The 14,930-nt window shown below is 44.2% G+C and overlaps 1 protein-coding gene across 1 annotated transcript in view; it reads left to right on the forward strand.

The window, feature by feature from the left end:
* The window catches only part of fut8b (fucosyltransferase 8b (alpha (1,6) fucosyltransferase)), a 127,654-nt gene that overhangs the window by 67,663 nt on the left and 45,061 nt on the right, over window positions 1–14,930 (forward strand). Inside the window, exons 2-3 of the mRNA XM_077553350.1 lie at window positions 2,870–3,438; window positions 14,406–14,524. Coding sequence (XP_077409476.1) covers window positions 3,236–3,438; window positions 14,406–14,524 — 322 coding nt within the window. The 5' untranslated portion in view covers window positions 2,870–3,235. The remainder of the gene's footprint in view (window positions 1–2,869; window positions 3,439–14,405; window positions 14,525–14,930) is intronic.

A 14,930-nucleotide genomic window follows, 5' to 3' on the forward strand; every position in this document is an offset into this window, starting at 1 on the left:
AAGCATCTGCAATTAATAGTAGCCAGGCAGGCACTCACTACTAGCAGCTAGCTCCTAGCCGCTAACGCCAAAGTGTCATGCCATATTGCACAATGACGGCGCAATGAACTAGCAGTTTCTTAGCATCTGCAATTAATAGTAGCCAGGTAGGCACTCACTACTAGCAGCTAGCTCCTAGCCGCTAACGCCAAAGTGTCATGCCGTATCGTACAATGACGGCGCAATTAACTAGCAGTTTCTAAGCATCTGCAATTAATAGTAGCCAGGCAGGCACTCACTACTAGCAGCTAGCTCCTAGCCGCTAACGCCAAAGTGTCATGCCGTATCGTACAATGACGGCGCAATTAACTAGCAGTTTCTTAGCATCTGCAATTAATTGTAGCCAGGTAGGCACTCACTACTAGCAGCTAGCTCCTAGCCGCTAACGCCAAAGTGTCATGCCATATCGTACAATGACGGCGCAATTAACTAGCAGTTTCTTAGCATCTGCAATTAATAGTAGCCAGGTAGGCACTCACTACTAGCAGCTAGCTCCTAGCCGCTAACGCCAAAGTGTCATGCCATATCGTACAATGACGGCGCAATGAACTAGCAGTTTCTTAGCATCTGCAATTAATAGTAGCCAGGTAGGCACTCACTACTAGCAGCTAGCTCCTAGCCGCTAACGCCAAAGTGTCATGCCGTATCGTACAATGACGGCGCAATTAACTAGCAGTTTCTAAGCATCTGCAATTAATAGTAGCCAGGCAGGCACTCACTACTAGCAGCTAGCTCCTAGCCGCTAACGCCAAAGTGTCATGCCGTATCGTACAATGACGGCGCAATTAACTAGCAGTTTCTTAGCATCTGCAATTAATTGTAGCCAGGTAGGCACTCACTACTAGCAGCTAGCTCCTAGCCGCTAACGCCAAAGTGTCATGCCATATCGTACAATGACGGCGCAATTAACTAGCAGTTTCTTAGCATCTGCAATTAATAGTAGCCAGGTAGGCACTCACTACTAGCAGCTAGCTCCTAGCCGCTAACGCCAAAGTGTCATGCCATATCGTACAATGACGGCGCAATGAAGTAGCAGTTTCTTAGCATCTGCAATTAATAGTAGCCAGGTAGGCACTCACTACTAGCAGCTAGCTCCTAGCCGCTAACGCCAAAGTGTCATGCCATATCGTACAATGACGGCGCAATGAACTAGCAGTTTCTAAGCATCTGCAATTAATAGTAGCCAGGTAGGCACTCACTACTAGCAGCTAGCTCCTAGCCGCTAATGCCAAAGTGTCATGCCATATCGTACAATGACGGCGCAATGAACTAGCAGTTTCTTAGCATCTGCAATTAATAGTAGCCAGGTAGGCACTCACTACTAGCAGCTAGCTCCTAGCCGCTAACGCCAAAGTGTCATGCCATATCGTACAATGACGGCGCAATTAACTAGCAGTTTCTTAGCATCTGCAATTAATAGTAGCCAGGTAGGCACTCACTACTAGCAGCTAGCTCCTAGCCGCTAACGCCAAAGTGTCATGCCATATCGTACAATGACGGCGCAATGAACTAGCAGTTTCTTAGCATCTGCAATTAATAGTAGCCAGGTAGGCACTCACTACTAGCAGCTAGCTCCTAGCCGCTAACGCCAAAGTGTCATGCCATATCGTACAATGACGGCGCAATTAACTAGCAGTTTCTTAGCATCTGCAATTAATAGTAGCCAGGCAGGCACTCACTACTAGCAGCTAGCTCCTAGCCGCTAACGCCAAAGTGTCATGCCATATTGTACAATGACGGCGCAATTAACTAGCAGTTTCTTAGCATCTGCAATTAGCGATTGAATATGATTTCGGGATGGCCTTGTGTTGATGTTGGTACAGATCACGCGCCACTACTATCCAGTATATTCCACATAACAATTATTTTTTATTTTTTTTATTTTTTTGGAGAGAGCTCAGTATTGTTCATTCAGTAATTTTACCGATTTGACATGTCATCATTGCTCTCTCTTTTTTCTTTTTTTTTCTCCACATAACAATTATGTTGCTACGGCAAACTTGACGGGCTACTGTCAGCCTACTTCCCCGCTGCCAGGCGAATCCCGTCAGGAGCGCTTTCCTCCGTGTTGAACTCTCGCAGACAGATGCGCAAGAGACTCGGCGATGTTGTCAATCAACACCGCCGCTTCTCAGTGAAAGTCAAAGATGTTCTGTATTATTCCAGATTGCTGCGGTGTGCACGCTGTGGGATGATGGTATGCACACTGGAGCACAAGTGCGCACATATCTGCCAGTCTTTATCTCATCACGCGATGGCACCCGGTCGCCTTGGCAAGGCTTTGTCAGTGAAGATGACAGGGAAGGTTGCTTCATAAACGCGGCATGCGTCCATCGCCGTCTCCCCCCTGCTGCTCGGGGATGAAGGAAAATGATGATCGAGGGATTTTTTCCCTATTCCCTCTGTTCTGTTGAGCTCGCCGTATCACCTTGACGGTATTACATTCAGTCATGGCTGCAGGGATGACATCGGGTGCCAAACATCTGCACGATGTTGGTTTGATTTAGCATGCTCCCCAAAAAGATCCAACGTCAAGAAGAAGTGTGTGAATGTTGGAAGTGGGTTGTGGTTGAGGACCAGAAGAAACAAACAACTTGAGAATCCGCTTTTCTTGTGGTAAGCACAAGCAGACAAGATCTGAGTATTAAAACGATGCATTCCTGGGGTAGGGTTTTTTTGCTTTCTGGACCTGGATTTGACACACCTGACCATTAGGGACTGGTCATGTATCCCTTGCATCTCTTCGATGGTCTTAGTTTGACCTTATTTTCTAACACTGAACAAATTCAACTAACTGACCCTACATTCTTGTCTTTGTGTTTTTCTGCAGGGCATACCTTCAAAAAAAGATTCCGAAGGGACTTGAAGAAGTTGGTGAGACCGTCGGGGCAAGGTTGGCCGACACTGAGCTGGGTGGAGAGGACGTCAGTCAGGCAGACATCAGGGCATGCTCACCATGCTGTAGCTAAAGGAGGGAAAGCTGGCTAACAGCTGGAGAGCACCCCAAACTGATTTATAGACTCTGCGGTCCTAGAAGTAGTTCCTCCCGCCTACCATCCGTCCAAAGATGCCAGTGCTAAAGTCGGCACTGCATCACATGTGGTGACAGGACACTAGTGGACCATCAGGCAAGCCCGGTGGGTCGTTTGGGGTACGAGCACATCAGGAGGCAATTTCAGGCGGGCGTGGTCACAACATGCGGCCTTGGGCGGGTTCATGGCGTTGGATCACCCTGGTGCTATTAGCCTGGGGGACGCTACTCTTCTACATCGGTGGCCATTTGGTGAGGGACAGCGAGCACCCGGAGCGCTCTAGCCGAGAGCTTTCCAAGATCCTGGCAAAGTTGGAGCGGCTCAAGCAGCAGAATGAAGACCTGCGGCGTATGGCTGAATCGCTCAGGTAAGGGAACATGAAATGGATTTGCTGAAAGTTTACGTTTGCTTTCTGATCACAAACCTTTTGCTTCCGAGTGTAAATAATATAGCGAGTATAAATGTCTGACTGACTGGTGATCAGTCTCGGGCGCAGGTGTCAAACTGCAATCCTCGAGGGCTGAATGTGATCAGGACTGATGATCAGGATCATTATCAGGCTCCTGCAGAGCTTCCCGATGAGCTGATCGTTTGAATCAGGTGTGTTGGAAGAGGTGAAACATCTCAAACAAGGGTCACCTACTCTGGTCCTCAAGGTCCCCTATACTGCATGTTTTAGATACTTAACTCCTCCAGCACACCTGATTCAAACGATCAAGATCATTAACAGGCTCCTGCAGAGATTGCTGATAATCTGAATCAGGTGTTTTGGAGGAGGTAAACTTCTAAAAGAGGGGTCACCAACTCTGTCCTTGAGGGCCTCTATCTTGAATGTTTTAAATGTTTCTCTCTTTCAACACGCATGATTCAAATGATCAGGATCATTGTTACACTCACTGCAGATCTTGCCAAGTTGATCATTTGAGTCAGGTGTGTTGGTGGAGGGATACATCTAAAACATACAGGATGGGGGGGGCACGATCCTGATCATTTGATTCAGGTGTGTTGGTGGAGGGAAACATCTAAAACATGTAGGATTGGTGCCCTCAAGGAACACAGTCCTGATCATATTAATCATGTGTGTCGGAGGAGGGAAATATCTGAAACATATGTAGGATGGGGGGTCCTTGAGGACCACAATCCTGGTCAGTTGAACCAGGTCGGTGGGAGGAGAGAAACACCTAAAACATACAGGATATGGGGCTCGAGGACCAGACTTGGTGACCCCTGATTTAAAACATGCAGGACTCCGGCCCTCAAGGGACCAGAGTTTGACACCTGTAGGTGTTTTCCCCACTGTCGGTGTAAATGCGCCAAAAAACACTGGGATTAGCTCCACCGCTAACCCTAACCTTAACCCTTAACTATGCTAAATAGTAAAGACAATTAAATGATCGATGCAGGTTTTAGATTAAAAAGAGAAATCACTGCTTTTTAGAATTTAAACTCAGTGAGAACTTTATATCGACCTTCAATATTGTTGCATTGTTAATTATCAGTTGACTAAAATGACAAACAGTAGCTAATGAGCATTCAGTCAATAACCAATTAACCACAGATTGTGGGAAAAAGCCACAGCCGTAGTATTTGAATTTGCACTTAATCAAGTCCATTATTTTCCGTTAGGCTGAACTTCGCACAAAACATTGCAATCTCAAAAGTATTTCCTTGCTTGCCAACTGTTTATTTCTCAAGATAACATTTTCATTCATTTCCTTGGGTCCAGCAATTCAATTAAAAAATACACTCCAGGCCCCTGGTGGCCTAATCAGTCATTTTACAAATTCCCATACGCAGCGATGTAATGATGATTTTTCTTTATTTCCCTAAATTCGATCCACCTCTGATTGCATCAGTATATTTTGCGAGGCAAGCAGCCCCATAAGCGAACGTCGCGGCAAAGTTTCATCAAAACGCCAATCAGTGGCGGTGCAAATCCTCTGTGACAAACAGAGACGGATGGTCACACTCCTCAGCAAATTTTATTGTAGCTTTATTATACGTTGGCAGACAACAGCGTTGTTGTTTAAGCCCATTAACCACGCAGCATCTTTCTCACATTCAGAATCTGCGTAATGGAGAGACAGATGGTTCTCCCTCCTACTCCTGCATGCTGACAGTGTTTCTTTTTAGTGCGTTAACAATAGGTCCGTGTTGGGGGGTAACGCTTCTATGAGCGCGCATCCGTGTATCTTGATGTGTGCCGCCTTCACAGGGAGCCGTCGCTTCAGATGTTGCCATTGCCGCTTCTCTGTGATATTCACATTCACTTTGATGTGAGGCTCTCATCAGTGTTCCCAAACAGTAAAATCCACACATGGTCCCTGATTGAATCTATTGCTTTTTGTAATTATTCAAAATTGGCCCAGCAACAAAGGTTGGGTTCATGGCGTTAGAAAAAGTAAAAACAAGAGCGGCTTTGAGTCAACTGGGGTCCAGATGGGTCTCTGACACACTGTATGCTTGTTGCTTATTAAGATTCTCGCGATTTCTAACTGGGGCTCCTCAGCCCCTTGAAAGTTCTGTTGCAGTACGCAGCAAAGCCGTCCCAAATCACAGACAACCACCTTAAGCTTCACGAGTCTGTTTGCCTTATATTCTTAGTCTCAAATGCTGTTTTTCCCTCAGCTCAGTATCCACTGAGCTTGGCTCAGCTCCCCTTTACTTGGCTCTGAGTTAGGGCAGTCAGTTTTTCTCGTTCTCTCCATATCAGAGGAGAAAGAGGTTCTCCTGTGTTTTACTTGTGGAGAGACACATTTTAGTCTAGTGAAGGCCATGGACTACAATACTGCAGCATCCGGACTCTTGTTATCGCCCAAGCAAATATTTATAGAGCACTTTAAAACAACCACCGCTGTTTTCTTAAGATGGAACCTAGGGACAGCAGATACAATGAAAACAGCAGAGGCCCCGGAATAGAACCCTGTGGAACATCAACATTCAAATTCGTCCGACCACTTTCTGTTTTTGCTCGACATAGTACGAAGGTGATACAATAATAAAGAAATCACTACAACAATCACAAATCGTCTACTGAGTGCATCAAATTCCTCGAAGCACCGATAGGCCAAGCAATGTAGCGCGATCACCTGCAGCCAATGATGGCCAAGGGGGGCCATCCCAAATCATGTGTGTCTTAACCTGTGCCGAACCCCTGAGACTGACTCAACGAACCCCTGGAGTTCGATCGAACCCAGATTAAGAACCACTGTCCTAAGAGGTATATTGGGTGCAAACAACACCGCTTTTACCAATTACCAACAGAACACTATACTTAAGCCCTTTTCACACTGCACTCGTGTTATTGTGATAGAGTTGCACGGCAACGCAAAATTATCGGTTTCCAGTGTGCCCATATTTTGAAGTGCTGACATAGCAGACTACCATGAAGTAAAAATGGCTATTTTGCCGCTGGTTCGACCACACGTCGACAAGGTTTATCGTTCATTGTAGCAAAAGAAAGCTTTGACTTTACTCATTTTAAAGAAAGAATAAATAAATAACACTAAGTCATTCTGTCATCTCCTCTCCAATTGGAGGTCACAACGCCAGCAATCTCAAATAGATCGTTTTCCAATCGGAGGCCCCTTGCCACAGTGGCAGGAGTCCGTTTGCCGTGCCGCTCCCTAACGCTCCATTCCGTGGTTCCTGCCCCTCGCCACATACACAATGATTGGGTTTGATGGGCATGATCATCATGATTTGGGGTCTGGCAGTTTCAAACACAATTTTCAAATTATTTATCTGGTCTCTTTTTTTTTATATCACAAAAACCATGCATCTGAACAGGAATAGATCTTGAACACTGCAGGGATAATTACTCACTCAGGATGACCAATCAGAGACATCAAAGAATCAAACCTTTGCTTACTCTCATTGCATGGGAGGGAAAATGCAAAAAAAAGAAGAAAAAAGACCCGGTTACTTTCTGTATGTGCACGACAAGCTATAGAAAGCCTGTCTAGAACTCATCCAGCACCTCATCCAGGAGCGCCCATTATCCTTAAATTACTGTCCTAATAGACGCAGAGCGAGCATTATTGCACTTCCCATCATCCCGAACCACCGCCTCGCAGCACCCTCCCCTCCTCCTCGCAGCACCCTCCCCTCCTCTTCCTCCTCATCTGCATCGCTTCACCAGCAAACTGCTGACGGAGGCATGGCACCCGGCCAGACTGCCGCCCGCAGACCTTTGTCACAGACCCACTGACTTGGTAACAACTCACTAGCTTCCTGATGGACTAGCTCAGCCCACGTCTAACCCAGTTCACTGCCTGCGATGTCCTCCGGGTTTGGACCGGGAACATGAATGTGTCAGTGTCAACAAAGTGAGACACTCTTTTTGAAAAGCATCCCGCTGACTTCAGATATTAAAAACCTTTCTCGATGGTTTTCATGCCATGCTCAGTTCTCTCATTGAAATTCAGATCCGTAAAACTTACATTAATGGAGTGGGCTTGTACTTTTGTGTGGAGTTATTGTGACCAGAAATCCGCTGCGTAGAGAATGAGTTACGGATCGACTTGGGTTTGAACTTATTTCGTGTTACGCATAAAATACTTAAAGGGATCCTTTTTACTTGAGCTCATTTGTTTGTGTGGATTATTGATTTACACATCACACGGTATTAATTTGTGCAATATTGCAAAAAGCCTCAAGACTCTTCGTTTATTTAACCTGGTCAATTAATTCCTACGCCACTAATGCATCATATTGTTTTCTATAAGACTCTCCATCATTTCAAAAAAGGAAAGGACAATTCAATTAATCGTTCAATGCTTCAAATTAGTATCACCTCTTTGGCCTTTGGTTATTCAAGCCATTAGCGAGCGCGAGGCACAGCGCCAACCTCCCAATGAGCCGGTAGCATTAATGAGAGGTGAGCAGGGGGTCAAAGCTCTCAATCCGTAAGGCTCCGCCCTCTCCGCAGCTGCCAGTCACCTCAGACACTGAGCCGCGGCTCGAGCGGACGCGGTGACACTAGCCGCGCCCGGCGGTGAGACATCGGCGAGACCGAAGGGTGACAGTGACAGCTGGGTTGAGCGATGAGTATCCTGATTGATCCCCAGGCATGCCAGCGAAGGGATGGAGGGCGGGCAGAGGTGATGCGGCGGATGCTACCTGATGGATGCTGTGAGGACAAGTGATGGACGATCTGGCCAAAAGATCATAACACTTTAAAAGAGTCGAGGACAACATGGAAAGTACTTGCAAGGCGCAAAAAGGGATTTTGCGTCCCGGACGCCCCCTGCTGCTTTATCTTGAGCATTAGCGGTTTTACAGATTCACACTATACAGCAGTTTTCCCCAATCCTGGTCCCTGAGGGCCGTTTTCCAGCAGGTTTTAGATGTTTCCGTCCTTCAACAGACCTGATTCATATAATTGGTCATCAGCAAGCTCTACAGAAGCCTGATAACTCATCCTGATCTTTCGAATCAGGTGTGTTGGAGGATGGAAACATCTAAAACCTGTAGGACTATGGTCCTCGAGGACCAGGACTGGGAAAGACTGAAGCAAGCTCTACAGAAGCCTGATAACTCATCCTGATCTTTCGAATCAGGTGTGTTGGAGGATGGAAACATCTAAAACCTGTAGGACTATGGTCCTCCAGGACCAGGACTGGGAAAGACTGAACTAGACCATGATCAGGGACTTTTCAATGGGTTGATTAATATATATATATATATATATATATATATATATATATATATATATATATATTTATTTATTTATTTATATATTTATTTATTTATATTGTATTATATATTATTTATATGTATGTTTATCCACTAATGTTGGCCACAAGTTGAATTGAATGGAAATAAGTACTCATAATTTATTATCATCTATATGCATTATTGAACACCAACAAAATTAGCCTACGCTAAATGGTTAGCAATCTCGATTAGCATTAGCGCGCTAGCAATTACCACTTAAAGTAAACATACATACATTGTATCTACATTACACATGTAATAGAGTCTTAAAGTCACTTATAGAAAATGCTTCAACATCATTCCACGAGTAAACAAGGCTGTTAGCTGTTAGCTACATGAGGTCAATAACTTTGTGTTCTGTCTTCCTCTGGCCATCTTTAGTGCATGACTGCCCTCTATTGGTTAAGTGGTGAACACCTAAACTAAGTGGCAGGTTATCCATCCATCCATTTTCTTAACCAGTTGTTCCTCGCAAGGGTCGTGGGGGTGCTGGAGCCCATCCCAGCTGCCTTTGGGCAGTAGGCGGGGTGCACCCAGAACTGGTTGCCAGCCAATCCAGGGCACACAGAGACAAACAACCAGTTATACATAATTACAGCCAAAGTGCTTTTTAGGAAGTTCAGAACTTCCTTTCCTTTGTTTTAGGGAAGCTCAATGTACTGTATTGGCTTTAATAAAAAACAACTAAGTTCTATGTTCCTGTGGTTGAGTATTACAACGAAAAGTATTTAAAAAAAAGGATATGCACATTTCAGTCATTATAGTATTTGACCTGTGCTAGTAGCTAACGATACCATGAGCTAGTCTAGCATAACATGATGTGCCAACCAGATATAAATGTATGCAGCCTCAAAATGTGAACAACAAAGGCCAACACACTGTGTCTATTTTGTGGCCTGTGTGTTCTGTTAAGAAGGCCTTCGATCAGATCTAGTCGTAAAGCATGCTAGCATGCAAATCAGGAATGCACCATTCCGAATCCATTTCTTTGGGATTATAGCTTCTGATTTTGGCGGTCACATTTTGGATACAGCAAAGGAAGAAGACGTATTGTACCAGTATAACTGATTTGTGATGTATTCATATGCCGGTGAGCATATTTCATTCCTCTCGAATGCAGTGGTAAACCAAGGACGCCTGTAATTCCTTTTCAAAGCATGTGGCTTGTCAACCACTCTTTGTCGGCGCGCATGCTTGGCTGTCCAGATGGGCACAAAGTGTTCATTTGACAGTGAATTAAACTGCCGATTCCCATCGATTCCCCAATTTGCCATCACCATCCGCGCTACGGTAGGTTGTGGCCCCTCTATGACCCGAAATGGATGGATGGATTTTAACAATGCAATCATCTGTCCCAGTAATCTAAGTCCTCTGTCTAGCTCTGAGCTCCACATGAGACGGGTACCAGCGCGCCATAGCAGATGTTTCCAGCTTCTCTAGAGATGCCATCTGGGATAATTTGAGCCGGGTGTTTCTTCCACCCTATGTCTGTTTGTGTGTTAAACTGCTGCTGCGTATTTTCGTAGGATGCTCGCAGTCTATTTGGAACGCGCCGGCGAACCTCCGCACCTTGTCTCTTTTCATTGCCGCGCGCTGCGGTGGCCTACTTCCTTCGACCTTGGTCGCGTTGCTTTGTTACAGTTTTAGCCGGACTTAAAACCCATGGGAAGTTATGTCACACTGAATGTAGGCCAACTTTGTTGAGTGTGCGTAATGCAGTTAGGGTGTGTTCCTTGAGAGGTCGCGTAGGAGATGGACGGGAAATGCAGCGTGCTCATATTTCAACAAATGTATGGCACTCAGATGGACACAGAGGGGAGCGAAAAATATATACATATATATATATATATATATATATATATTTTTTTTTTTTTTTTTACTGTGACTCTTAACATTGAATCGCATAATATAGGAGATACATGTCCTCCCTTTTTTCAAAGTTGCTTTCATGGCTCGGAAGAAGCGAAGTTACAACTTTAAAGTCTCGTTTTTTTCATGCCTGCCGGCGAATGATGTTCGTCACTCAGGGAGCAAATTGAGTTTGCATGCCTTGATGACTCATTAACATGGCCTTTGCAGCGCTTCACCAATGCCCCAGTGTATTTTGACACATTCCATTTTTCTAATAGTTTCTTGTAGAGGGATGTCAGGAAGTTAATTTTTTTTCTGGCTGTTTTGAGAGTACTAAAGCCGCTCATTTGTCCTTCCGTAGTTGGTCTGAACTGCAGTATGTCATTAAGCGACAGAACCTATTTGAAAGTTGAATATTTCAGTGCCACACAAATCAGGAAAAAATGATCTTGGACAACGCTAATGTAGCATACGGTGTGGAATATGAGGGGGCAGGGTTTCCACTGTGGCTGTTAACAAATGGTTACAGTCCACGAGGGGTGCGTTTGGAATAGAACAGAACAATCTAGTAAAAACAGCAGCAGTTAAATCTGAAAAGACTGTAATTTGCATGTCAGGCCAGTAAATGGTGAATGCACACCAATTGATTTTCATTTGTTCAAGAACATATTTCTGATGCTATCATGATCTCAGCTATCATTCGTTTCATGGTCTCCATCTTTTTGTCTCCCGCCGCACGTGTGAGTGAAATACACTTTTATTTGCAATATGCTAATTCCTGCTTCATGGGCTCTTTCTTCTCTTGCTGCGTACGCGTGGGTCAAACCACACTGCTACTTGTTTTGTTTCCCCCCCCACCCACTCAAACACGCACGCACGCACACACTGTTTCCCGGGCGGGGAATGCGACCCACGCCGCTGCGATAGGCTGCTACTTGTTTGCTATATGCTAACTCTTCGGACTTGTTACGAGCCTCGGTAAGGTCTATTGGAATTTAGATGTTTCGGGTGTTGGTGAAAGATTCTGGTTGGTAACCCGCTAGGTGTTTTCACTTTCCTTTCTTTTCTTTGATCCTTCCTCGGGTCTCCTGAGAACCTCACGACTCTAGCTGGATTCTGAAGTATTCGGTTTAGGTGAACGGTATGGGATTTTTAATAGGTTTTAGGTGAATTCATGAGTACACACTCACATGCACACGCACATAAAAAAAAAGAAGGTAAGGTCAATTGGTGGGCGGCAGTGCTGCAAGTACCGGTACCATACAAAATGCAGTATAGTATGAAGCGGTACCCCGATACCAAATTAGTACCGGTTAATCGTGCATCCGTAGTTCCTTATGTCAAGATATTTTGGGGTAAGATACACGGTGCGTGTTATACACAGGATTTGACGGTGTGTGTGAAATACTGTATGGCAGGGTTCACCAATTATGGTCCTCGAGATCCGGAGTCCTGCAGGTTTTAGATGTTTCCGCCTACCAACACACCTGATACTAAAGATCAGGATCGTTATCAAGCATGCTGATGAACTGAGTATATGCGTCAGGTGCACTAGTGGGCGGAAACATCTAAAACCTGCAGGACTCCGGACCTCAACGACCGGAATTGGTGAACCAGGCTGTATGGGAATAACGTCTTTCTGCTGGTAATAATAAAAGCTACAAATCACTGGAGATGTGTTACTCCGTATGTTCTTTATGTCAAGATATCTTGGGGTATTATACGTGATGCGTGTTATACACGTATTTTACGGTGTTATATTTTTCCTCATTGCCAGTCCAGGTAATGTTTTCAAACACTCCCTACTTAGCATTTAGAGTTTTTCACAGGCACAATTGAGTGGTCAATGATACACAATTTGACATTTCCAGAACAGCCTTAGCAACCACTCGTCACATTAAAAAATAATGAGCCAATGGTATCCATCACGTCATTTTGTGTGTGTCACATCACTATTTGTCAATCATCTATTAGCCAAAGAAGGCTCCGGTAACACCGCTGCTTCCAACCCTCCTCAGTTTACTGCGCCTCTTTCTCAGGCATGTTTATGAATGGGAGCTCCCCTTTCATGCTATTGCATTGAACCGGATAAACGTTTCTTTGTCGTCATCCCCGTCCAAGCCTTAAAAAGAAGTCAGCGGGGATTTAATATTTGGGCTGTTACGTCAGTCCCTGCAGTTTTTGTTATCACTGTTCTGAAGGGGGGGGGGGGGGTAGGCAATACATTCCAAATGCAATACACACGAGCAGAGCATGTTTGATGTATTGTGGTCAAGGTTACCGCCATGGTGGTTCAAAGTACAATTTGGGACCATGCCAGTCGGCTCGCTAGCACCCTTTCGTCGTGGTACGCTTTACCAGTAAACTGCTTTTTGTTTAAACCCTGCATGTTTTGTGTTTCCTCAGTTCTAAAAAAAATGTATGTATAAGGCAACTCATTTCACATGCAATACAGTATATTGATGTATTATTGTTACAGTACTTGAATGGTGGTTCAGAGTAGAATTTGTGACCACATCATTTACTTGTTGCGGTAAATTGCTTTGTTTGTACAGTCCCAAAAGAGTTGGCATTGTCATTTTCAGGCAGCGTAGTTTTTTTTTTTTATTCCGTCTCTCCCAGTTTCAACCCCCCATGGTGCTTTTCAGAAGAAAATCATTTTGTGCGCCCGCGTTTGTGGATTCAGTGTTTTGGTCATTATTTATTTTTGTTTGGAGTTGTCCTTTGAATGCATCAGCTCCAAAATAAAACAAAGTCTTCTCATTTTGTTGTCAGATTTATTTTGTCCTTTGAAATGCGGCGTCTGACAGATACATGCAAGTCCAGTAACTTTTTATTTGATGGACTATCAAGTAACCAAATCCCCTGACCGGATTCTGCTGGTTTTGTCATTTCAAATAAATGTGGTGACGTCTTTGGCGAGAGCCTGGTGGCTTGTTTTATCTTGAAAGGGCTGCAACTGCAGGGTTTCCCCCACTGCTTTATAGGCCTGGCAGACTGCCAGTTTGTTTGTTTTTTTGCCGCTCCCCTGTCGATGAATAGTAATTGTCGGCCGACTTAATTTTGTAATTCATAGATATCGAAAGTGGTCGGATGAATAGGTGCAGTATGAATTCAGATGTATAATAGAATGTATGGTGTTCCACAGGGCTTAATTCTGGGGCCTCTATTGTTTTCATTGTATCTGCTGCCCCTGGTTTCCATCTTAAGAAAACAGCAGTGGTTGTTATAAAGTGCGCTATAAATGTGAAGTTGAGCAATTCTAGTCCAGCACAACTAGCTATCAAGCAAAACTAAAGGAACACTTCCTTAAGTTACGCGGAGTTGAGTTTGCTCCTGAATTCAAGGTGAAGAGAGTCAGATATGATGACATTGCTAGGAATAACAACACCTCCTTGGCTGAGGGAGCAAAGGGAAATGAAATCAAAACCTCTCTAGTAATGTCATTATTTGTTTTGTTTTGGTAGAAATAAAAAAATAAGACTGTGGGACCCATTAACCTTTACAGTTTGGGCGCGTGCTGACAAATGCCCAAATTGAACAGTCAAGAAATAACCTACAACTCTGGTGACAATGAAAGTAATCATTGAATTTAGTGCTACACTATGTGTGGTTAATTTTAATTATAACGCTTCTGTCTTTATCTTTATTGTTTGTCATTCCGGGTGTAAAACCGTTTCATTGTTCCCGCTGAAGAAATATTGTATTGCTGCTGCGCTGCACCCTCTTGTACAGAATGTCTCCATGTCCTTTGTTATTCACCAGGATACCAGAGGGTCAGGCAGAGGCTGGCTCCCTGGCTGCGGACAGACTTCGCTCGCTGGAGGACCAGCTAACCCGAGCCAAACAGAAGATCCACACCTTCCAGAAATTGACAGGAGATGGTAAGCAGCGAAGGCCCTTCCTCTGATGAGTTGGCAACTGCGAAATATGAAAGGCTTAGGCAAACACCATTTGTTTTGTGACACATTTTCCCAGATGTTCCTATTTCAAAATGAAGTTATTCCAAGTAAAATATTTGTTTTCAATATTTAAATTAGGGGTGTCAAAATGAGTGCGTTAATTTTGAGTTAATTCAAAGTTCCTTTAATGTCACTCATTTTTTTTAACACGCCCCTTTCTTGGAAAGCCTGTACTGGGGTAATTCCAGTCACAACACAGCAGACACATGGACGTCAAAATTTTGCAGTAATAATAATGCATATGTTTGTGGAGAATGAGGTAAAGTTGTATTTTACCATTTTAAAAATGTGCAGAAAAAAAAAGTTACTTCATGTTAAAGTTTAGATA

The sequence above is a fragment of the Vanacampus margaritifer genome, chromosome 19 (assembly GCF_051991255.1).
Source record: "Vanacampus margaritifer isolate UIUO_Vmar chromosome 19, RoL_Vmar_1.0, whole genome shotgun sequence".
NCBI lineage: Eukaryota > Metazoa > Chordata > Actinopteri > Syngnathiformes > Syngnathidae > Vanacampus > Vanacampus margaritifer.